The sequence below is a fragment of the Patiria miniata genome, unplaced genomic scaffold (assembly GCF_015706575.1).
Source record: "Patiria miniata isolate m_02_andy unplaced genomic scaffold, ASM1570657v1 HiC_scaffold_7, whole genome shotgun sequence".
Classification (NCBI taxonomy): Eukaryota; Metazoa; Echinodermata; class Asteroidea; order Valvatida; family Asterinidae; genus Patiria; species Patiria miniata.
Window position 1 is genome coordinate 31990388 of NW_024037074.1, and position 25596 is coordinate 32015983.

Consider the following 25596-nt stretch of genomic DNA (forward strand, 5'->3'; position numbering starts at 1 on the left):
AGTGAAAAAACATGTACAACCATTTGCTTTTGGTCACGAAACAACGTCAATTTCGTCAATTGCACTCCTTAGTCTTTCAAATAAAAAATAAAATATCAGTCAATTTACTGATCGTTGGAAATCATGATTGCTTCGAAATGACGGCAAGCCAGACGGAATAATTTCACGGGGTGTTGAGGACCAGTAGGATCTTTAATCAAAGTCATCAAAAAGGTATATAAGTATATATATAAGTATCAAAAAGGTATATATATATATATATATATATATAAAACTGGTCCCTGACCAGTTGTCTTAAGGTTCTAGGTTCTTAGAGGTTCTTAGGGGGACTAGTAAGGGTGTGGGGTCCCACCCCAAGGGACGTTTTGAGGCAGGGTAGGGCTTAAGCGGTCAGTCTGTCAATGAGATAGGTGCAAAAAGGACACCGGGCTGGCCTAAAAGTAAAACCGACAATGAGGTAAAATCTATTCGGAACTGACGAGGACAATTCCATCAAAATAGGCTATGCATTGTGTTCCCTGCTTTGTCTAGGTCAATGACCCACACGATCTCGAGGTTACGGTGTCATATGAAGTTTAGACTCCTGAGAACTCTGGTCTCTTTCTATTATATATGGACTGTTTCTTGCCCTGCACGTGACCTGTCACTGTCCGAAGTATCTTTACTCAGACATGCGCAATATATCCAATATGAGTCGTTATTTTAGAGAGTCCGGAAATGCATCCGGGTTGGTTTTGTATCATCACAGGAGATTTGCATGACTAACAGTTACCGGAAGTCAAGAATACCAACACGAATTCTGCGCAAGTCACTTGAGCATTAAGCTATCACGTGACCTGGGGTCCCGGGGTGGGGGTGAGTTGGGGGTTGAGCCCTCCCCCTACTTTACTACAATACATATATCACTTTTGTTCAGGATGTACCGTACCAGTGTTTTTTAATTTAAATCTTTCCTTAATTGTTTTTCTGACGTTTAATATCCGCTTGAAGCCTTGTAGCAGAACAAAATACATTTTGTTTACCTCTTAAAACACAATGCTTGTGTGCGAGCAAGAATCGTATTTTATTTTCAGCATAAAACTCACATTCCCTTGCTATGGTGTCCCTGCAAGGACATCTAGGTTGAAAATTGCAAATTGAAAGACATTCATTTCCAGGGTGTCCATTTGTGGCTACCATACTCTGCTATGACAGTACTGAAGTAATAATGTAAACTTTAGCAACGTAACATTACATTTCATCCCAAAAAAAATAATTTAAAAAAAACTGTTAAAAAAAAGCAACAAATGTAGACATTTTATTGCATTTTGCCGCCAAAACCAAAACACAGTGTGGGAATACTTGTATGTTTTGGTGTTATACTTCTAAGAACAGCAACATCATCAGCAATTTTATTTACAAACCCAAAAGTGATGCTTGATAAAAAAAAATCTTTTCTTTTTTAAATTATACAATGGATGACTTTACTCAGACCATATTTTAGTTATACATATATACATAGACACCGATCATCCACAACTGAAAAAAAAATGCTTAATGTCTTGGCAAATAACTTTTAATTTCTTTTTTTTACAAATTTGAGTACATCTTATATAATTTAATGTGTACATTGTCAATCTATCATGATAAAACCCTTTGCAAATCAAATTGCAACAGTTTAAAAAAGGAAACTTCAAAACATGGTACTTATACATACCACACATTAAATATGCAATTTTCGCTGGTCCCAGAGGGCCAGCCTAGTGACCTCTTGGTGCCTATCTCAAGGACTGACTGACTGACTCCCCGACTCCCTGACTGACTGACTCCCCCCCCCCCCCACGACTGACTGACTCCCCGACTGACTACTGACTGACCGGCCGACTGACTGACCGAAAGACCGACCGACCGACTGACTGACCGACCGACTATCACTTGTGAGCCAGGCAGTGCTATCCTATAGGATGACCCTGTAACACTAATTAATGGGCTTTATCCGGCCCATTGTGTAGACTAGATGCATGAAAAGACTGCCAGTTACTAGCCATCCTGAATCAATGTAATAGAATTTGTGTGAACTCTGGGACCAGCTTTAGTACACTTGCAAGTTTCCTAGCACAACCATGTTTACGTTTAAGTCAGCCACATCAAGTCTATTTATTTTTGCATATTATTGTCCTTGTTAGGGTCATTCTTCTGGGATCAATATCTGAATTTAAAGTGAGATGTTTAAGTGATGGGCTAATAAAGGCAATAGAGTACCGAAATGAATACATCACAGGCACAATGTGTGTGTAAAACACGTTATTGCATGATTAAGCCCGTGAAGCAACACGCGCGCGTACTCCATTCCTTTGCACTACACTTTCTGGTTCTAAATGACGTCACACCTCGGTACTCTATATCTCTAGGAATTGAAAAAAAAGAGAACTGGACATTCTACAGCTACAATCTTTAGACTGCCATGTGTATAGACAGTAAAGTGCATAGCAGAATGAGTGCATGACACTGTCTTGTCAAGGACACTGTAGTAATAGTAATGTAAATGTACTACATGTAGGTTTTGAAAGCACTTTATTTATTTAGTTTTAGGCTTTTTTTTTTTTTTGGTTGCTTTTTTTTTTCAAGCTTGGATTGTACAGACAAGGTGGGTACTGCTTTGCTTGTCTGTGTCCTCATATACATTGGTGCCCTCCATCATTTGCCTTTGTGCCCTTCCCCATTCCTTGCTGCTCCTTGGTACAAAAAGTTGAGGCGGTGCGGCAATAGAGGGCACTGTTTACTAATTACATATTCCCGGGCAGTTCCACTGTGTCAGACGAACATTCTGGACAATTCAACAGTGTGCATAACAAAACTGATCCAATGCACAATTTCTGAGCAAAAACTGGACAGGCAATGACAGACATTGAGCATTCATGAATTCTGCACTGCTTGTGTGCTGTAATTTCAATTGTAACAGCTGAAAACTGATGACATATTTCCGGGCAGTTCCACTGTGTCAGACAAACATTCTGGACAATTCAACAGTGTGCATAATATAAAGCTATAATCATAAAGTGGATTCTAATTCTGATAAAACGTATCAGTTAGTTATTACACTGATTTGAAAAAAAAAAATTATTCATCCAACTGTTATTCATGTAGTAGACACCATGGTGTCTGACCGTCTGACGTACTCAGACACATTGAATTTTTTTGGTACTTATTCATCAAGTCATGGGTTAATCTCTACAGAATACACTCAGGTGTTGGCCGTATCAAGCATTTCCTGTACAAAATAGGAGCTGAGCCATCCGACACCTGTGAGTGCAGCGAAGCACAAACCATCGAGCAATTCGTCTTAAACTGCAACATCTACCAGGCTCCCCATGGTTTCGAAGGCATCATACATCTAGATGATGACACGGCAGACTGGCTGTCTTCCAGTTTGCTCGTTTAAAGCACCAATATTGAACAAGTTGGCCACCACACGCACGAACGAACGAATTACTTTTTTAGTTACAAGTAAGAGCTACACCGTTGAACATTGTTTTGGTATTGGGGTTTATATATTCCAGGGAATCGCACTTTTACATTTCAGCATGGTTATTATAAAGCACTTTATGAAAAATTGATACTGCTTTCACATATCTCTTTTAACGCTTCAGTCACTGTACCGCCCATATACCGCCCTTCCCATTACTCACTGTAGCGCCCAAAACTGCCCGAGCACTTATGGGTTCTTCAGTGAATAAACACAATGTAATACAATGTAGTACAGGTGATAATGGGTTAAAGCTGCTCGTTGTTTCTTCAAGGTTCTTGTCTCTCAAGTATACTCGCTGTCAGACAGATTCCCTGTGTCGGTGTTCCGCGGCAGCATGTAGTTATCCATGTCGATGGAACGGCAGTTGTAGATAGCGTAGCGTAGGCGCTCGGCCATCAGTGGTTGGCTGGAGTAGGGCGGAATGCGCAGCTGAAAGAAGCAGGTCTGCGCCGTCGGTAACCCATCGACTGTCTGTAAGAGTGGGGTAATGCATTGAAAAGGTGGTCTGCCCTTAGGCCATCAACCTCGGTCCAAAATTTTGGCCACCGGTATCAAATGAGGGGAACAATCATCATAGCGATTTTTGGCAAGGTATACACCTCCAGAGTTGGAAAATATGTGAAAGCATTTCAACGGTGGCAGCTTTTTGGGTGTAATCACCTTTTTTTCAACATGTCCATCAGAATGCTTGTTACCACTCGGGGGGGGGGGGGGGGGGGTCTACCTTGCGCATGTGCACTATAATAATTTATGCCCTGATTTGATACTGACCAAACCCCCAGGCTGATGGCCTACCTTGGATTAAAAGTAAAGCACCAACTGAAATAAATTGACATTCTACCAAATACAATATAATAATGCGGTGCTTCTATAGTGCTTTTTTCCAACAGTCTAAATGTATTTCACAATTATTACCCCTGTTCATCAGGCCATGAGACCATTTTTCTGCAGCAGCTCGAGATCAGCGCAATCTAGTCTCTACCTTCACAGGTGCCCATTTCTACTCCTGGGTGGTCAGAGGCAATTGTAGTCAAGTGTCTTGCCCAAGAACACAAGCGCCATGCTCCCCGTCAGGGTTCGAGCTCACATACCATGGCACATGAGTTGAACACTGTAACCATTGCACCACAGCGCTCCTCAAAATCAGACAATATAAGACTTCCTTAAAAAAAGTCAAGCAGCAAATGCATAACAAAACAAAATTAAAAAATGGACAGTACAAAGGAAAAATCTGACGTACCCTCTCCACCCTCATGATTTGGAATCGCTGGGAGATGTCGGCGATGTTTGTAGGCAGGCGGGACCGGCCTGACACAAAGCGCATGAAGAGAACCCGCTCTTCATTGCTAAACTCTCTCAGTGTCTGCCACAGCCACTGGACAAGCTGGTGGGTCTCATCAACCTCCCGGTACCTGGGGGACAGGAATTAAAGTTATCTCTCTGAAGTATGACTCGCACATTGCCAATATAAAAGACTGACATTAAGTGAGACATGTGACAAAAACCACTCGCAAAAAGACTGCCAAAATGTCTTAGACCCTCATAGTAGCTTAGGGAGGGCACACCCCCTCCCCTTAATCGAGGCCTGTTTACCCTCCCTCTTTCCCCGTCCCTCAGAATTTGGGGAAAGCAAAAATGAGCTTTTATTATAAAAATCTCACTGAGTGGCACCCCTCCAGTGCCCCCACCTGCAAATTGGACCAAAGTTATGTTACAGTAAATGACCTTAATCCTTTAGTCACTCTAGCGCCCGAAACCGCCCCACCTATTACTCAATGTAGCGTCCGCAACCGCCCAAGTACTCTATGGTTTTATTGATTTTTCAGTGCTTTAACACAAAGTAATACAATATAGTACAATATATTATACAATATACTACAATATAGACCGATTTCATTGCTCTACTTCCTGTAAGCAAGGACACTGCGGTATTGTTGAGTTTTAGTTCAAGAGCACGCGCAAATTGTTTACTTATGCTCATGCATACATCCCATAATTAAGGATTCTGTGCTCACTTAAAGCTAGCAGTCTAAGCACTTCACCGTAAGCAGAGAATAGAGACCATAAGCGCAGAATTCGGTGGTAAGCATAATTACCTGACGACTCTCTGTAGGATATCCACGTCGATGTCCGGCATACCGCAGACCATCTGTTCCAGGTGAGAGGCCGTTAGTAGGGATAGGAGTGGGACAGGGATGATCCATGACATACCCTCACGTACAGCAGCAACCTATGAAAGGAAGTCAAAATTGGTACCACGGCTCAATTTCTGGTAAGCAAGAAAACAATGCTTAGCAATTTTGTGAGCGGAAAAGAAAAGGCAAGCCCAGTTCAGCTGGTCCAAGACTTTGATAAACTTTGGACCCAAGAACTTCTGAGCACACCTCGCGCACACTTTAGCTTGAATATAGCATGCGTGAAGTATGCTTGGAATTTATTGGGTCTAAGTGCCAACATTCCCAAGACAGGATTTGATTCATCCTGTGAATAGCGCCCTCTACTGCTACGAACGGACCAGGCTTACCTAAGACAGACTGCATTAGGGGGACAACATCCTACTGCAGTCTTGGACAATGACTACTTTGGAGACTTCTGACAAACTATTTCTATAGGGAGTTGATAACACTGTACACCTTAGGCCAAAAAAAAAAAGTCTCCGGTTTCTGGTATGGAGCTTGTCCAAAAAGTGGTGCGGCGACGCGGCTTTTTTTTTTTTTTACCAGACTTTTTTGCTTCAAATGTCGGCTGGTGACTGCAAATGGTGCCCGACTAAACTTAGTGCAAATATATGGGAGTCCAGAAAGGCCACATAAAGCTTATTCTCGATCATAACCCCATCTACAAACACGTTGAAATTGCGCAGCAGCAGAATTCCAGTCAAACCAGTGAGTTTGGCGGTTTTGAGACATCATCTTTCATTGAAAAAAAAACTTTTTCATTTTGCCGACGCGCATGGCTACGGCGACGCGCGCGCATACCAGAAACCGGAGACTTTTTTTTTTTGGCCTTAGCATGCAGTATCTTCATTTGGTACAATAAGTAATTATAAAGTTAAAGAAATTGACCGGAGCAGGGCTTGAACCTGCAACCTCCGGATTGCAATTCCGGCGCTTTACCAACTGAGCTATCCATCCCTATGTTGGTGGTTCCCAATGTTGTCAATGTCTTTGTTCAAGAGGCGCTAGTCAGAACCCGTAAACCCGTATATGCCATGTAGCCAGGGATCACGCCCAAAGTCAAAATGCTAGCAACATCAGCAATGCTGCAAACCCGGGAAATTGCAAACAGCTTTTACAATGATTTGGGACTAATGTGCAAAATTTCAAGCATTTGTCCCAAGAAAAGGGATTTCAGATAGTTGGGTGTGCTGGTATCGTTTTTTTGTTAGTGTAACTGACCTGTCTGTCCATCTCATGCAGTCTATAAGCCAGGGCCCTTTCAACGTACTCTCTTCTGTTGTTGTATGTCAGTGGGATACTGCGTCCACCAGGAACCACTGGAACAAACCTGCCGTCTGCACTCTGGCCCTCAAACCACTCCAGGGGAATCACCTGACAAAAGAAATTAGAGGTGTTTACATTTACAAAGGATCAATTTTCGTTTGAAGCAACAAAATTACTCAAAATCTTAAGAAGAGTGCACAACAACTAAACTTGTTGAACTTTCAGCTCAGTGGATACCGTAAACTTTTGAGAAAACAGAGAAACTGTATGCTTAAGTTTTTGGGTCTCGATCCTGGATTCCATTGCTAACGCACCTACAATAATTGTTTTCTTCTGAACGATACCATTTCAGGTAGAATAACTTCACAGGGTATTTGATACCAGTCCTATCTTCACTTTGAGCAACAGGCAGGGTAGTATGGGACAGTTCAGTGACTTATTGGTTATTAGTTATCCTTAAAAATTAACAAACCTTTTTCCCCCCAACTAAAAACACTCAAGTGGACTTTTGAGTTTTTAAAATATCTCAAAATAATTTCTCATCAAACACAAAGGGGAAAATACCAAGAAAGAAACACAGTTTTTGGAAGTTAATTTCAAAGTTTGTCTGTTCCAAACACCACCCACCTCATGGAAGTTATCTTCGGTTACGCCACTCTTGTCGATGTCTCGTATATTACGCAGCGTTTGGACGTACAGAAAATCCATCTGAAACAACAACAGAACAGGTAAAAGCTTTACAAAGACTGTGGCAGAGATTAAATATGACACTAGTCGTCCTCAATCCTCCATAATCCAGCCTAATTTACAAGAGACAGTGAGTTTGTTTCTGCATTCAATAGGGGACGTTGAACAATAGAGGACAATAGGGTCCCCAATTCCCGAGAGGTCCCCAATTGGGTGAGTGAGTGAGTGAGTGGGTAAGTGAGTGAGAGAGTGAAGTGAGTGAGTCAGTCATCAGTCTGGTACACTAGGCTGGTTCCCTCTCAGGCTTGATTGACATCCTTTCTTTACCTCTTCCAGATCCTCGACAGTCAGTGGCATCCCGGCCAGCTGCTTCCAGACCATGGGAGCCAGGTGGAGATCTAGGGGCTTCTTGGTGCGGACTGCTACCCCAAGGAGGACACCTAGGAACTTGAAGAGTAGGAGGTGCTCCTCTGTACACATGCATGGGTTCAGCAGGAACCTGGCATGTGGGGAAAAAGAAAAGAAAAAAACAACACCCCCAATCAAACAGGATATTCTGAGTCCACTGATGGGCCCAATTTTACGGCGCTGCCAAGTACATGATTTTCTGCTTACAGAGCCTCAGTCTATTTCATGGAGACCGTAAGTGGTAATTAGTGACGTAACAATAGAAATCTTCAATGCGCATGTAACCAGTAGCAAATCCAGGCCATGAAATACTGCTTAAGATTAGCACCATTTTCGGCTATAGTTAGTGCAACTTCAAGCAGTGCCATGAAATTGGGCCTGATGGGGTATTGTCTGTAGCACGGTGTTGTAGTTGAGTCTATCACAAGTCCAGCCACAAGTACATTCACAGGTCCAGTCATACAGACAAACAAAAACAAAGTACTGACTGTGTCATGGACTTGTGACTGACTTGTGATTGACCTGCGAGGACTTGTGTGGAATTAACCTATCGCGATAGAATCGCGTCAACGCACCTTGTGAAATATTGCCTAATCACACAATATACAAATTGATGCGTAATGCACAAAATCTGAGACAAACAAAACTTAACGTACACAAATTTCATAGGGTTGTCTAAGGGGCGAGGCTAACTCGCAAATGGCGATAGGGCAATTGTGATGGACTTGATAGCAACACTAATAAAGTGAGGATTCTTATAGGTTTTGCAATTATCGATGCTTTAGGTTACTGTGCGTTTTCCAATTATCGTTACAGGTCTTTACAAATTCTCAATTGGGCAAACTGACCTGTCCCAATTTTCAACTAGCATTAGTTGCAACATTGAGCATAGCAGACATCAAAAACAAAGTAAGGAATTCTTTTAGCTTTTCCCAATTATTGTTGGAGGTGGCTTTCAAAATTCTCAGTTGGGTCAACTCACCTGTCACGATTGCTGCCCGCATCGGCTGCAGCGTTGGGCGTGGCAATCAGCAACGGGACCACGCCCGTCTCCAACTCCTGACACATTTCAGTGATGGTATCATCAAACACGCCCCCGGCATCATCGGCCCCCTCCCCTACCAGCTTGACCTTCCAGGCCCGAGCCGGGAGCCGGAGATCCCCTGGCTTCATGCGGACCACCTGCTTTGCTATCTGGCTGAAGATGGGCTTGCACTTGCGCCCCCTGCCAAGGGCAAATCAGAAAAACGGCTCAAGAAAAATCTACAGACTATATTCAAAATCTTTAAATCCTCAGCCTTGTCTTTGGATTTTATTTTTAGATTTTAGGCCTGACTGGCTTAGGGACTCTAACTCAGCAACGTCACTGTTTTCATGAAGGGACCGTTGTTTGAAAATATCCGCTTTTTCTCAATTTCGAGTTTTTCTCATTATTTTGCCTTAAACTTTTCCATTTGTGAGGCGTTCTTGCAAAAAGAGACAGAACTGGGCAGACGTTTGCAGGTTTAGGAAAAAGGAAAAAATTCTTCTTACAATACTGTGTGTTGCACTTCAATCAGACATTCTGTTGACAAGTTATGGCTGTTTGAAATGCGCATTTATCAATGTGTTAGAAAAGTAAAATACTGAAAAAAGGCCTTTAAAGCTTCAACTGTTTTGTAGTCGTGAAAATGTAAGAGGCTCATTGTTTTCCTTTAAAATATTTTATTCCACGATTTTTATACTATTTCTTTAAAATGTGTGTAGTAGATATATCAAATATTACAAATATGCACAAATCGAGAAAAAAATCACCCCCAATTTTTTTTTTTTTTTTGCATTTTTCTTCACTGTGCCCAGTTCCGTCTCATTTTGCCAGAGCACCTCACATATAACATAATTATTAAATGAAGCCACATTGGCTTACTTGTATAACTAAAAACTCAACTTACTTTCATAACACTACTGATGCAAGGGGCACACATCTCAATAATTGTATTTTGCATTTTCACATAGAAATGCTGCCATGACTGCCCCTTGAATGCACACAAGACATATTGTTTGGATAGGGGGAAAAGTAGAACATGAGATTTGCTTTTTCATAAAAAAAAACGCTCATCTTTGATACAGTTTATGCTGTGCATGACTAAAGACATGCCTGCCCTTTCCTTATGGTAGAGTAAGTAGAACAGAATGGGGTTAACGAAGGTCATTTTTCATGGACATTCGTCTGCCAGTATTGCATGGAGAACTCACGATAAACATTTTTCAAACTCTGAAGAAACTTGTAATGTCTTTGCGCAGGCAATAGTCATTTAGTGTCAGCCATTTTCTTTCTTTGCCCTTTGTAAAGTAGAAGCCGTGAACAGATTCACAGATGTTTAGGTTTTCATTCAGTCCTTCCTATCAGCCTACCTCGTTGCCAGTCGCTTGACCGTGACCTGAGGGCCGTAGTTCTTCCCCTGGACCATCGTCCGGCCGATGGACCGCACCATAGGCAGTGTGTAGACCCTAGAGGCTAGTAGTGGCCGGAGAGGGCCGTCGGTCAGTCCTGTCATGCCCCTGCTACATGCTGACGCGGATCCCTGCAGGGGGAAAGGAGAGGGTTGGCCATGTTGCTGTCTGCTGCGATGTGGTTCATTATACAATTGTCGTCTGGTGTGATGTAGTCCATGGCAATTCCTATGCCTTTAGGGTGCAAATGGCATCCGAGGCGAATGCAATTTGCTGCCCACAAGCATACATGTACTATATCACAACAGACAACTGTTTTGTTATAGACCATATCACATTTGTTTACAAATTCAAAAATTTGTGGTCATGTGATGCCGACTTTCAGCACACTGTTCTCTTCTGCACTGCATGTGAATCTCTTGAAATGTGACTGGTGTACAAGAGTTGACATATACTGTTTAATGTGGAGCCACATAATATGCAAGAAATGCTTAAATGTTTGAGTTGCCGATCGGTTGCCCAATGGTACATTATGATGACATGGGTAACGTGATACAGTCTATGCCACGCTTTCAAAATATCCTTCGAGTCTTTAAGAAGCAACAATATATGATTTTGTTTCTTAATTGCTATTTTCAGTTCTAGTAATGCAAAAGTTATTCACTTTTGAATGAGACATTGAACATAAAATTCTGCCCATCTTAAGTTATGGAATATAAAAGAAACTTGAATTATTTGCGGTGGACTTCACTAGATGGTCCAAATACCAAGATACATGTATAACAAATGAAAAGAAGTTCACATTCTGGCCTTTGTGTCTCCTAAATTATGCAAATTCTGCTTTTTTCCCCCTCTCACAACTGCACTGAAAAGGAGAAGAAAAAAAAAGAACCCGTCTTCCTTTGATTGTTCTCACCTGGGTGGGGCTAAGGTTGAGCAGCCGCCAAGACGCGTAGATGAGGTCTGAGAAGTGATGCAGGAGGCGCAGCCGTGATCTGATGGAGGATGTACTGCATTCCTTCAGGGCGGTGTACTGAGCTGGAACACTCTGGGGCAAACCTTAAATAACAATGACAAAAAAATAAATCAATAAAAAAACTCACATGCACATGTAGCACCTACACAACATACACATTAGTCTGGCACCGCTTGTTTCGTGTATTTTCATGTATTGTGATACATAAGCAAAGTCAAGTCTCTATGCAAATAGCACAATGGACTCTCCATTGACATCACGTTGCCACTACAGCTTGTTCTACTATGGCACCAAATTCAACTTTGTAATTAATTATTCATGACGTGGGCTAATTTTTTTTTGTACAATGTCTTATTAAGTCATTAGCTTTGCAATGCTAGAAAAATGGCAATTACAAAAACAACACAGGGACAGCCTAGTAAAGGTGGTTCCAGAGCACACAAATTCCATTCAATTGATTCAGAGCGGATATTCAATGGCAGTCTTTTCATGCATCCAGCTGGATATAGCCCATTCATTGGTATTACGGGGTACTCCTATACAATAGCACTGCCCAGCTCTCTTCATCAGTCAACAACCAGGCTAAGTTACAATTGACTGTTAGTCAGTTAGTGAGTCACGGCATCAGTCAGGTTTACCAGTTCATTGCAAACTTCAAGTATGTGTAATTATTAAACTGACCTAGTTGCAGGGGTTGAGGGGTGCCCGGTGCCCTTGCAGGTACTGGGGCAGCAGTCCAGGCAGCAGAGTGACTCCTTCCTGTCGAGATCTACAAACACATTAGGACGAAGGTTCAGAAATTTGTTCAGAATTTTTTTCAGCTTTTGTTACTGTACTTATCCCATGTCATCTTTCTTAAAGCAATATGCATTTGGCTTATGTTATTTTCAGGCATGCAAATCGGAAGTAACTAAAAAGGAAAATTCTGAGCTTTTGCCGAGTTGAAATCAGGTAGGGACTGAAGAACCACATTTGCATAGTCACCCAGGCAGGAATCAAACCAGGGCCACTGGAAAAACGATGCACTGCACCAAATTGACTGGGCAAGAGCTTTGAGACCTGATAGAGACTGATAAACCCCATGCACATAGTGGCTGTGGAAGGAATCAAACCCAAAGTCACAACAAATAGTTGGTAGGAAACAACCACTCAAAACTGTGGATTCAGGAAGGGATTCGAACCCGAGAAATCTACAGTTGTAAATTCTCATCTTACCTGGCGTATGTTCTTGCCTTGCAGGCTGGTCACTAGGAGAGGTTCTCTGACAGTGTTGGTGTGACCCAAGCCCAACTGTTGACCATAGAAAAAAAATATCATTTCAATTTAAAAGCTGTCATTTTCGATTTTTCTTTTTACTTATTGTGATGTGCTTTTTTTCTAACAAGACTTATTCATGCAAAATGGTTGACAAAAATACCTAGTTAGGAAGAAACTTTAATGAATATTTCAATTCAGTCCTCGATCAAGGTAATTTTTATAAGTACTGCTTACTCAATGTTGTCCAAGAACTTGAAGGAAAAAAAAATCAAAGGTTTTTCTAAAACCTCTAGGACGAAGCTGAGTTCAGAGTGCTTATAAAACTATGTCGGTAAACCCAGTGTTACAATTTACACCACCATGATTCAATCTCCATGGTTAAGGGTTATATCTAAACTAGCTTGTTTTCTGTGAAAATGCTTCTCGAAGATTTTGCAGAAACCTAATGAGCTCCGTGTGCGGAAAGAGAGGGCGCTGTTTCACCACTTTTGAGAGCCCAGTGGAGGAGACACACCACATGCCCTGCAACAATTAGGTGTATCTTTTGGGCTTTTAGGTGCTGGGGTTGAAATAGAAAAATGAAGCTTTTCCCGTTAAATTAGTACACAAATTGACAACTTGTCAGGAGAAACAGACATCGTTGAAGAGCATGGGTAGGGCAATGTTAAAATCTTCTAAACGTTTCCATAGCTAAAGATGAGGCCTATATCAGAAACCACGCCAGGGCTTTGAAACCCAAATAGTTTGGCTATGACAGACAGACAACTAGACAGATGAACAAACGAACCTGTCCGTCCATGTTGTTACCCCAGACCCAGACATTGCCGCAGCTCGTTAGTGCCAAGGTGTGTTCTGAGCCTGCCACGATATCCTCGATGAAGTGACCCGCAAGGGCTGGTACCGGCTGGGGTCGATTGGACAGTCTAGACCGGCTCTCGGGCAGTCCCGTCAAGCGATCTGCCATCACAACAAAGATCAAATCCTCACATGTTAACGTTAACGGTTCAGAGTACATTCGGTTAGCTTCCCCAGGTTATCTGAACTAGCTCAATGCCATTTCGTCAGGTCTTACATCATTTTAGAATGCCATGGTCAAGTGGTTACAGTGTTTGACTCAAGCATGATGGTGCGTGGGTTTGAACCCTGCCAGGAACATGGTGTTTGTGCCCTTGGGTAAGACACGTAACTACAATTGCCTCTCTCCACCCAGGAGTATGAATGGGTACCTGTGAGAGTAGAGGACCGAATGTGCGCTGATATCGGCTGTTGCATGGTCTCGTGGCCTGATGAATGAGGTAATAATAGTAAAGTGATTTGAGATTGTAGATACGATGGAAAGCGCTATATAAGCATTACAATGTTTTTTTGTTGTTTTTTTAATTTTTCATTGCTACCTACAGACCCTGCTTAGGTAGTCTCTGTCCAAGACCAGATTGGCATTATTGTTCCTCAAATGCAGTTGGTCCCTAGACTGAAGACCTGACATAATATAGCTAGGGTCACCTAGCGGCTCGGGTCGTTATCAGCATTCCAGACTCCAACCGGTCTTAAACATAGTGTTTAAAACCAACCAAGCTCACATTTACTCCCTTATTGATACATCGTTGTATTGCCACAACTCTGGTGTCTGTATCAGATGTGCTTACGACCAATTCTGTCCTCACCTTGGCCACTTGTCAAGACCCGTCCATCCTTGGTCAGGATCACAGAGAACTGCGTCCCGCAGCAAACCTTCTTAATGCTCATCCCTGAGAGACCCTCAACTTTCTAAACCAAAAAAAACCAGAGATTTGGGAGAATGATTTAAAATTTGGTTCAATGCACAACGTGCTGTGTTTAGACTGCGATAAAAACAAAAGGTTGAAGAAAGTTTGTCTTTATCCATTTGTATTGTGAGTGATCGATTTTAACAGAAATTGAGGTCCAAATTTTTATTTTGTAATGATTGTCAAGTTGCAATTTTTTTAAATGCTATGACCTGTATTGCTTTAGTTTTTCCCATAAAATGTCCATGTTCAAATAAGCTCAGTCAGGAAAAATTAAATGCACAATATAACATTAAACATATTCCAGTAAACTTTCGGCAATTTTGAGGCCAACTCCTAGGTTCCGTACAATTCAAGATCAATCTGATATGTACATAACATGTACATATTTATCAAACTGAAAGTCTGGTACCCCATGTCTCTACAATAATTGCTAGTGTCCTTTTTGTACCTATCCCACTGACTCACTGACTGAATGACTGGTGAGCCTGGCAGTGCTATTTTACAGGACTACTAATAAGTTGGCTAAATACATTGTGTAGACCAGATGCATGAAAAAGACTTCCAGTGAAAAGCCATTCTAATTCAATGGTATAGAATTGTGTGCGCTTTGGGCCCAGCTTGCCCAGCTTGCCTTGTCATACCTGCGGTGATGACTTGGAAGCTGTACTCCCAATGCCCAGTTTACCGTAGTCTCCGTCACCAAATGCCCATACAGTGCTGCCATCCGCCGACACACACATGGTATGGTTCAGACCACAAGCAACCTGGATGATAAACAACATTTAATATTACATTTTCGCACTTCGCTTGTGAGAAAAATTCATGATGGGCTCTGTGCGGGAATTGGGGACCCTATTGTCCTCTATTGTTCAACGGCTCCTATTGAATGCAGAAACAAACTCAAAATGGTCGGAAGCTTACTTGGAGAGTGTTAAAATAGCTTTCAGTCTGGACGCCATTTTAGGACCAACTCAGCTCGTATACTGTCAGTAACACTATGGGACTTTTGTGCACTGTCGCCAGTTTCTCTACTTTTCTTTCACTTAGATTGACAATACCATTAAAGTAGCCCCAGAATAACAGGACAGAATGCTCTCCCCATTCTTGGACTATATTTGGTGTCGGGCATTGGTACCTTCTCATATCGAAACTCTCTGATCCAGGCACTCAAGAGGCCCCCTTCAATGGAGATACCATTCCCTGTGACATATTATCTGAACAATAGCTAGCACAATGCTCTCCACCATTGAAGGGGGCCTTCGTGATAGAATTCAAAGCAAATGGACTTTTGAAAGTTTTTTGGGTTTTTTTTTCAGAAGGAAATATTATAAACACAAACCTGTCTGACAGCGACACCATCTAGCGCCCTGACTCGCTCGGGTATTTTCTTGTTGGAGGTGTTGCCATGGCCCAGGCGGCCATAGTCACCGTTTCCGAAGGTGAAAAGTTTGCCGTCAGAAGTTACTACAGCAGAGTGCTTGAATCCACACGCCATCTTGAAATGCAAAAAAAGAAGGATGAAAATCAGCCTCTAGCATTATTGCAAAAAATTTCAAAAATGAAATTCAAATAATAATTAAATTATAATTCATATAAGCAATCTATCTTGGGGGTTAGAATTCAAAAATAGCACCTCATAGTGCGCCCTAGAGACACAAACCAATTATGTTGTCTTGAACATCATAGTGCATTGTTTTGTGTAATTACAGCAAATAATTCCGTCAATCAGGATTGAGCAATCGACCAAATGAGATCGAGGATTCCAGTTTCCGTGACGATACTGACCTGTATGACTTCTTCTCCCTGTAGTGCTTCTATCTGTCGTGGCCGGCGTTGTCTGTCGCTGTTACCGTGGCCCAGCTTGCCGTAGTCCCCGTCCCCCCAGCTGAAGACCTCCCCACTCTCTGTCAGCGCCATGGAGTGACCGTCTGATCCACAAGACGTCACTAGCTGAATCACCACAAAACCTAAGACAATGAGAAAATTGATTTAAAAAAGGGTATATTTGAATTGTTCTTGTACTTAGCTCAAGAATTCCAAATTGCATGGGCACAATTGCTTTTTTAACCACTTTGTAACCCACTAAAAAACCCTACTTTTACAGAGATTTTTTTTTTCCCCCTTTTAATTAATTACTTCTTTGTTTAACTTCTGAGGTTTAGTTTTAATGTTAGGTTGAAAACCTGACGACACCTGAACAGGGAGTATAATAAACTGAGATTGGAGGAAACCTTTTTGGTATATTTTTCTCGAAATAATTTTACACAAAGCCGTGCAGGGAAGGGAATGTGAAAATGTCAACATCTATTTTAAAAACACTTCATTCTTCACTTCATTGAATTTTTTCAATATATTTTTAAAATTTAAATTCTGGGTTTTTTTTAATTGTTAAATTAAAAAAGAAAATTATTTTATTTAATTTTTTTAAATTTTTTTTTAGGGGGAGGGGGTTGGCCATGGCCAACATCCGCCCCCCCCCCCCCCACTCATTGGATTTGCCAGTGCTCATGAACGACTGAAAAGAAAACTACTTATTATTTACCTTGAAGTGCTGAGACAACCGTTGGTGAGTGTAGATCATCTGAGTTGCCTTGGCCTAGCCGTCCATAGCTGCCCTCACCGCAGGCAGACACTGTCCCGTTACGGTGGATGATGAAGCTGCAATTCTGGCCACATACAACCTGAAATACACATGGGAAAACAAGAAGTTCCGAGCCTTCAAACTACCTTGTGATTTCTGTGATCGATGTCTTAGGTCATCATAACAGGGTTCCCACAGAAGTCTTAACATAAAATTCCATGATTTTCCATGACTATTTCAGGACAAAATTATAGGCTTTCTATTACCAATTCCTGTGCTGTTTTGGCATCTTAGGAGCCTATGTACAATACACTGGCTGATACCTTTCAGCCTTCTAACTAGTTTGACAAAAAGACCGCTGAGCAGCAAGCATCAAGTAAACATACATAAACAGGAAGTATGGTAAACTGGAACGCAAACTGGCAGACTGTCATAGCCAAATATCCATACGCATCATCACATATGGGCTGTGCAGGATTCTATCACTTTTTCCTTGAAATATCAACTTTCCATGACACCTTAATAACAAACAATATTTCATGACTTTCCATGATAGCTTTAAATTCCAGGATAATCCAGGTTTTCTCCATGACTGTGGGAACCCTGTCTTAAGTTGAAAAAGATACACAGACACTAAAATAGAAACAATGCTATGATGATAAATCCAAGACAAGACTTTAAGAATTTGAATCTTGCTAGCGACTACTGAGTTGCAAAGTTAGCAAGACTAACTTTGCCTAACTTAGCAAGGGAGAGTCAGGTTGGCGCCGCTGTGACCTTGGTTTGATTCCTGCCTGGGTCAATATGTGGATTAGTTTTCAGTCTCTACCTGATTCCGTGGATTTTCCCCAGAATATTCTTCTGGGGTTTTCCTCCCACCTCTAAAAACTGTAATTTCTTCTCACTGTCTTCACTCTACAGGTTTCGTCAGGCTTGCGAGCCACAGTGCCTAGGGCGCTTTTGAAGAATCCTTGGTTTCATTACCAGAAATAAATAAGAAAAATAATAATAATAATAATAACAATAATAAAGCCTTTTTCTGTCCAAATAACAACCTGCTGTGCCTGTGAGAAGGACTGTGTGATGGTGGGTAGGTTGGTCCCACGACCCGTCTCAGCTAGCTGGCCGTGTCTACCGCTGCCAAACATGTAGACGTCACACTTGCCTCCTAGCTGCCAATCCTAGAATAGGGAAGTACAGTAAGGCTCAATATTTCTGGTTCCATACTCAGTGTTCAGAAACTTTGATCAAGGACCACTGGTTAAAGGCATATAGGACCATTTGCTTTTCATACATCTTTTCGTTTCCAGTAACAACACTACTAAAAAATCCATAGAAGAATGTTCAAAATCTAACTTGTCAGAGTTTCAGCAAATTTTTCGAGAAAACAGTAAAAAACCATGCGGAACCTTTTGATAACAAAGCACAATTTCGTCTACTTAACTCTTTATTTCCAAAACTTAGTACATTGACTGATCGTTGGAAATCACCTACATTCCTTGATTTCTTGCAAAGGACAGCAAGCCAGACGGAATAATTTCACGGGGTGTATAGTACCAGTATGATCTTTAATCCAACTAAGCACAAGTACTCCCTCAACGGTTACAAAAGGAAAGCCAGGGGAGACCACTGGGAGGGACATTCAAACGCATTGCTGATGAAGCTTGACCCTGGGTGGCTTTTTTGTAAAGTGACTAACTCTTGTATTGCTAGCAAATTCAGCAATTTAAAAACAAAATCTATTAATCAGGGTGCAACTCACAAACAGCATGGGGAGAGCAATTTCATGGCTAATTTCACCCAAGAACAAAGGCTTATACAAATTAGACATTATGTAGTAATCCACTTTGGATTCAAAGCATTAAACACTCACATAGTCTGACCAATTCGTGTACAAAACCAATGACAGCTGTTGCTAAAAAGTTAGAGTACAAATAAAGGAACGAGGATTAGGGACAATAGGGGGTCCTCGATTGCCGGTGTTTACAAGATGCGGGTGTTGGGGGGGGGGGGGTTAGGATTATAGACACACAATTAGTCTAGTTCCCAGACTCACCTCAGGTCTGGTGGTAGCCCAGGCCATGATCTGCTCGTCCATAGTCAGGCTCCACTGGCTGTTATCCCAGGGCTTCAGTTCCAGCCCCTCGGTGCCCCCCTCCAGGGGCTCCATGTTGGGCACGGCGAACTCCGTCGGCAGGGCCTCCCGTCTCATGAGGGCACCGGCCGACTTGAGGGCGGTGCAGAATGCCGCCAGCCAGGTCCACTCCGTGGCCACATGGTGGTGGGGGGAATCGGTATCGGGTTGGCTCTGTAGGGACTTGGGCGGGTAGAAGAGAGCCTTGTCTAGATGAAGGGCTACGGCTAGGGAGGCTAGACACTGCAGGAAGCTACTGTGAACTAGCTGGTCACCGCACAATACATGGACCTGGAATAGAAAAGCCAGTTAAGATCAAAATTCTGCGTGAAGGAAATTTGTTAAAAGTGTTGATGAACATCGAGATGGAACTACAAATGTTGACATCATGACAATTGCTTTGCTTATGCTTTCGCAGGAAATGAGAACGGACCCTAATGTGTACATTTGGTTAAAGGGAAGGTACAACATTTGCAAACATCAAAAAACGAAATAATCAAATTATCACGAAACTCTTACTGGATTGTAAGGGAATGACAGTCTAAAGCATCCTGTAAAGTTGTGGCTCCTGGTGTGCTGACATTTTCAAGAAAAACTGTATTTTTCCAACACTGGTCAGCCGACCAGCATTGGAGAAAACTGGCTTTTTTCAAAAAGTGCTCATAATTTTTCATATTTAGTTTGTCTGCATTTCTTTGCAATTGATTACACACCTGTGAAGAATACAAGCCTGCTACACTGATTCTCTGATCTTACAATTCCTCTAAGTCTATAAATTACTCTGTTTCATCTTAAGTGGGGTCAGGGAACCAGACTATAAGAATATGATTGGTTTTCTTGGTTTTCCAGCATCTATGAACCCAAAACGTGAAGCAAGTCAGTGTAACAATATTTGCTATAACGTACTAATCCTCCAAATCCATTTATTTCTGAAAATTGCAGCACAAGCAAATGTTGTACATTCCCTTTAACTTTCCCTCACATAAATGTAGGTCTGTATAAAAAACCAAACATTGTTAAGGTGCAGTTTTTGAATGAGGAGCATCTAGAAACGCATGGGGCATTGTTTGATGACTCTAAGTGAGTGTGGAAATTGGGGATCAGTTCTCTACCTTAAATTGATGCTAAATATTGATCACATTATCTGGCTGAGGTACATTTGAATTTCATGATCCCTTCAAGGACAGAGCCCAATTTCATCACTCTGCTTACCATTAGCAAAATATCCCCGCTTACTGTAGCAGAAAATTCCGTACTTGCGGTATAGCTTACAAGCTTAAGGATAGGGAGAAATTTTGGCTTCTGCCCATGCATACATCCTGCAAACTAAAGGATTCTGTGCATACAGGGTTAGCACAGAATTTTCTGCTAGAGCTTTCAGCACAGATTAGGAATGATGTTAGTGCGGAATTCTGTGGTTTAGCAGAGCCATAACATTGGGCCCTGAACTCAATGGCAAAATCTGTTTAAAATGCCCGTTGGTCATTCATGTTGCTCATGACATGAATGACAAGTGTATTACATGTGAATCACACGTCATCCAGTCCCAACTCACAAGCTATTTAAAACGAACTGAGACAAAGGCATTATTTGGTTATTGTTCATCCTTGCTACTTGTGACTGGACTTGTGAATTGACCTGTGATTGACTTGTGACCAGACTTGTGATGTGTTTCTCGTCATCACTTGGACTACAACACCGTTACCTTTTCATAGGAGTACTGGTCTTGCAGTATCTTGGGCAGGCGCTCCAGGAACGCCCGCAGGCACGGCGCCTGGTGCAATCCCACAATGCCCTGGCTCAGCAGCGCCATGCGGGCTGCGGCGTAGACGCGGTTCTTGATGAATGCGTTCTCGTTGTAGCCCAAGATGACCAGTTGTTTGGAGCGTTGGAAACAGGCGGTAAGTCCGGCGGCGTCGCTGACCCAGCACAGCTGTTGGACTGGACCGTCACCCTGTAGGGTCTGTAAGACGGCACTCTCCTGAAGAGGACAAAATTGAGAATACCGCCATAAAAACAAGGTAAATAGGATCAAAACTTTGACAATATCTAAAACTATTAGTGAGCTGATGTATCAGCTCAGAATGGCATCCTCTAGAGATGACCAGTGTCGCAGCAATTTGCAAACTTATTTTATTCCTTGGCATAATTATGCCCGTTTCTATTTCGTGATTTTAAGAAAGTGTTAAAAAAAGGCATTGCCTGTTTTGGGAAATGCATTTCTGGAATGAACATACCTCTACAGATCATTCAAATAATAACATTACAATTCGAAATTTTTGACAAACTTTCTGTAGTGTTCAGACTAAAAGTCATATTTTCAACATTGGTTACTGATAAAATTTGTCATCTTTTTGGTTGACATTGGTTACTGATAAAATTTGTCATGTTTTTTGTTGACCAGGTATACAAAACACGCTCATGCAGGGATGGAAACTCGGAATGTTTGCAACTTTAGAAACGCTTTGTTCAGCTATATTTGTACAAACATACTACGTTTGTATGTGGCAACAAGCACACCAAAAGTCATTACATTCCCGAGATGGGGGGAGGGGGGGGGGAGGTGGTGGACAGAATCCATGATTCTTACGCGAAGTGCCCAGATGTTGATGCAGCCGGCGACACAACCAGAGGCCAGGAGCATTGAGCTGGGATTGAAGGCTAGCTGAGTGACGGCCTCACTGTGACCTCTGACATGGAAGACCTCAACGGCGCTGTCTGATTGGTTGGTGTCCCCGCCTTGACCCTGGACACACAAATACAAAACAAGCTAATGTGTCTGTACTGCCCAAAGCTGCCCGCATGTTACACCCTGTACCACCCCAAACTGCCCTGCCTGTTACTCCCTGTACCACCTCAAACTGCCCTGCTTGTTACTCCCTGTACCACCCCAAACTGCCCTGCTTGTTACTCCCTGTACCACCCAAACTGCCCTGCTTGTTAGTCCCTGAACCACCCCAAACTGCCCTGCTAGTTACTCCCTGTACCACCCAAACTGCCCTGCTTGTTACTCCCTGTACCACCCCAAACTGCCCTGCTTGTTACTCCCTGTACCACCCAAACTGCCCTGCCTGTTACTCCCTGTACCACCCTAACTGCCCTGCTTGTTACTCCCTGTACCACCCCAAACTGCCCTGCTTGTTACTCCCTGTACCACCCAAACTGCCCTGCTTGTTACTCCCTGTACCACCCCAAACTGCCCCGCTTGTTACTCCCTGTACCACCCCAAACTGCCCTGCTTGTTACTCCCTGTACCACCCTAACTGCCCTGCTTGTTACTCCCTGTACCACCCCAAACTGCCCTGCTTGTTACTCCCTGTACCACCCAAACTGCCCTGCTTGTTACTCCCTGTACCACCCCAAACTGCCCTGCTTGTTACTCCCTGTACCACCCCAAACTGCCCTGCTTGTTACTCCCTGTACCACCCAAACTGCCCTGCTTGTTACTCCCTGTACCACCCCAAACTGCCGTGCCTGTTACTCCCTGTACCACACCAAACTGCCCTGCCTGTTACTCCCTGTACCACCCTAACTGCCCTGCTTGTTACTCCCTGTACCACCCCAAACTGCCCTGCTTGTTACTCCCTGTACCACCCAAACTGCCCTGCTTGTTACTCCCTGTACCACCCCAAACTGCCGTGCCTGTTACTCCCTGTACCACCCCAAACTGCCCTGCTTGTTACTCCCTGTACCACCCTAACTGCCCTGCTTGTTACTCCCTGTACCACCCCAAACTGCCCTGCTTGTTACTCCCTGTACCACCCAAACTGCCCTGCTTGTTACTCCCTGTACCACCCCAAACTGCCGTGCCTGTTACTCCCTGTACCACCCCAAACTGCCCTGCTTGTTACTCCCTGTACCACCCAAACTGCCCTGCTTGTTACTCCCTGTACCACCCCAAACTGCCCTGCTTGTTACTCCCTGTACCACCCAAACTGCCCTGCTTGTTACTCCCTGTACCACCCCAAACTGCCGTGCCTGTTACTCCCTGTACCACCCCAAACTGCCCTGCTTGTTACTCCCTGTACCACCCCAAACTGCCCCGCTTGTTACTCCCTGTACCACCCCAAACTGCCCTGCTTGTTACTCCCTGTACCACCCGTAACTGCCCCACCTGTTACTCCCTGTACCACCCCAAACTGCCCTGCTTGTTACTCCCTGTACCACCCAAACTGCCCCACCTGTTACTCCCTGTACCACCCCAAACTGCCCTGCCTGTTACTCCCTGTACCGCCCAAAACCGCCTTGCCCATTTACAGATACAGGGATCATGCCCAAAACCCTGATGCTAGCAACATTAGCAATGCTGCAAACCTGGGAAATAGCATATGGGGAACACTCTGAGAGGATCCAGCCTCCAGTCACCTTCTTTGTTCAACTTTTTAATTGTGTAAGACAAGGTCAGTTTTCAGCAGTACCTCATTTGGTGAGACTGTTTGTTGATGACGGCTGTCCTCGCGTTGGCCCAGTCTCGGGACAGTCACGTCCACACCGCTGTGGGGAACTCTCCAAACCCTAACGCTTCCATCTTTGCATCCTCTGTTAAAAAGAAGAAGACAAAAATGCTTTAATGTTGCTCTAAACATTACTCTTAACTCTCAAATCAGTTGGAACTTTACCGAACCCTACAAAGTCTGACACTGCGAAAGAGTGGAATTGCACCTCACTTGTGCTTGGATAAAACTAGGACCTCAAGCTCTTTTTAAAAAATCCATTGAAAACAGTTTGGGATTTGGGCAAATGTGGAAAGAGTGGAATTGCACCTCACTTGTGCTTGGATAAAACTAGGACCTCAAGCTCTTTTTAAAAAATCCATTGAAAACAGTTTGGGATTTGGGCAAATGTGGAAAAACTTGGGCCGAAGCTAACTTAAAGTGAGCAATCTCTCTTTTCATATGATTCACCACTGCCAACCCCATATTACTGCTTTGATATCATGTAAAGTAACACAAAGAAGGACAGAAAAATTACAACAGGAAATTCTGACAAGCAGACTTTAGAAATCCTGATTTTTCACATTTTATTGATTCACAGATTGGTAATTATGAGTAAGGAGTCTGAAGCCAGACGAACAGTTTCAACAGGATGACCTTTTTTCCCAAAAGAATTACTGCGAAAAGTTCTAAACCAACCTACAACCAGTCACCTTTCCACCTTGATAATATTTTTACAGACGAAACAAATCTGAAGTCATTTTAAGCAAAATGTCCCGATTTTTTCCTCAACCCTCAATAAGCCACACTTTTTTTACACATGGGTATTGCAGACCCTTACCACCCTACTACTGTTCGTATTTGTATCTGTTGAATTTTCATATTTCAAAAGCACTTTCCTTGTGGGCAAAGACCAACTTGGGGGGTCCCGTTGTCCATAATGTTGCTTTTTGTTTTGCAACCCACAACACATGTATAATGTAAAAAAAGCTGGTACTTGCTGTTGGTACAAACCTAATAAACCCTTTTGAGTTCTAATAACTTACGTAGCAAGCAGCAGGACTGGACTGTTAGGATGGTTCAGGTAGGGGCACCAGTGGATAGCGGATACCGGGCAGCCGTGTCGGAGGACGTACAGGCACAGCCAGCGGTTGGACTTTTGTGTCCAGACCTTGACCTCGTGGTCCTGGGAGCAAGTAGCCAGAAGATGACCGGTAGGGTCCCAGCTCAGCTGATCAATGGCCGTCTGAAAGGGGGAAAACATTAATTTGATACTGGGTTTTACCTTTGACCAACACTGTATTCTCTGTCTTGCCTGAGGGCATGTGAGAAATAATTAACAAGCCTACTCTGATTGCTAGTGCAGATTTCTTACCACTTGACCACTGAGCTTGCAGGGGTCGGCTGGCTGGTTCAAACCTCCAACCAGACAATTCATAAGATGGAATTTGCGATGGGGTGATATAAATTCAATAGTGGGTTTTGCCTTTCACCGACATGTGTTTTATAAACACTATATACTCTGTGCTGTTCCAGTGCTTGAGAGAAAAATTCACAAGCTTACTCGAATAGGACCTGAACCCAAGACTTCCCGATTGCTAGTGCAGACGTCTTACCACTTGACCACCGAGCTTGCTGGGGTCGACTAGCTGGTTTTAATCCTCTAGCATCGGGGACCACATTCAATCACAATTTCTGTGCATGTGAATTTACATTTCCCAAACACAAAACTTCCACAATATCAATAAAAAAAATTGAGTAAAAAATACAAACTACCTTCAGGATACTTTAGGGGAAAACATTTTTTGTAACTATTTTATCAAGGTATTTATTTTTTTCAAATACAGCACTGTCTTTAGTGTTTTTAACATAGAGGTGGTTGTGGTAAGTTTGTTTCTGCATTCAATAGGGGACGTTGAACAATAGAGGACAATAGGGTCCCCAATTCCCGAGAGGTCCCCAATGTG

General features: G+C 42.8%; 1 protein-coding gene and 1 non-coding gene across 2 annotated transcripts in view; both read right to left on the bottom strand.

The window, feature by feature from the left end:
* Positions 1 to 2663: 2663 nt before the first annotated feature.
* LOC119718849 (probable E3 ubiquitin-protein ligase HERC1) overlaps positions 2664 to 25596 on the bottom strand; it is a 76833-nt gene continuing 53900 nt past the window's right edge. Inside the window, exons 52-74 of the mRNA XM_038188269.1 lie at positions 24676 to 24875; positions 23615 to 23735; positions 21787 to 21942; positions 20902 to 21177; positions 19119 to 19487; positions 18118 to 18243; positions 17024 to 17162; positions 16267 to 16448; positions 15821 to 15976; positions 15123 to 15245; positions 14377 to 14479; positions 13500 to 13669; positions 12671 to 12745; positions 12137 to 12224; positions 11346 to 11538; positions 10441 to 10590; positions 9029 to 9271; positions 7966 to 8137; positions 7579 to 7659; positions 6907 to 7059; positions 5605 to 5738; positions 4749 to 4920; positions 2664 to 3979 (exon numbers count right to left, since the gene is read on the bottom strand). Coding sequence (XP_038044197.1) covers positions 3791 to 3979; positions 4749 to 4920; positions 5605 to 5738; positions 6907 to 7059; positions 7579 to 7659; positions 7966 to 8137; positions 9029 to 9271; positions 10441 to 10590; positions 11346 to 11538; positions 12137 to 12224; positions 12671 to 12745; positions 13500 to 13669; positions 14377 to 14479; positions 15123 to 15245; positions 15821 to 15976; positions 16267 to 16448; positions 17024 to 17162; positions 18118 to 18243; positions 19119 to 19487; positions 20902 to 21177; positions 21787 to 21942; positions 23615 to 23735; positions 24676 to 24875 — 3771 coding nt within the window. The 3' untranslated portion in view covers positions 2664 to 3790. The remainder of the gene's footprint in view (positions 3980 to 4748; positions 4921 to 5604; positions 5739 to 6906; positions 7060 to 7578; positions 7660 to 7965; positions 8138 to 9028; positions 9272 to 10440; positions 10591 to 11345; positions 11539 to 12136; positions 12225 to 12670; positions 12746 to 13499; positions 13670 to 14376; positions 14480 to 15122; positions 15246 to 15820; positions 15977 to 16266; positions 16449 to 17023; positions 17163 to 18117; positions 18244 to 19118; positions 19488 to 20901; positions 21178 to 21786; positions 21943 to 23614; positions 23736 to 24675; positions 24876 to 25596) is intronic.
* On the bottom strand, positions 6570 to 6642 carry Trnaa-ugc. Its single transcript has one exon. It is a non-coding gene; the product is annotated as a tRNA-Ala (tRNA).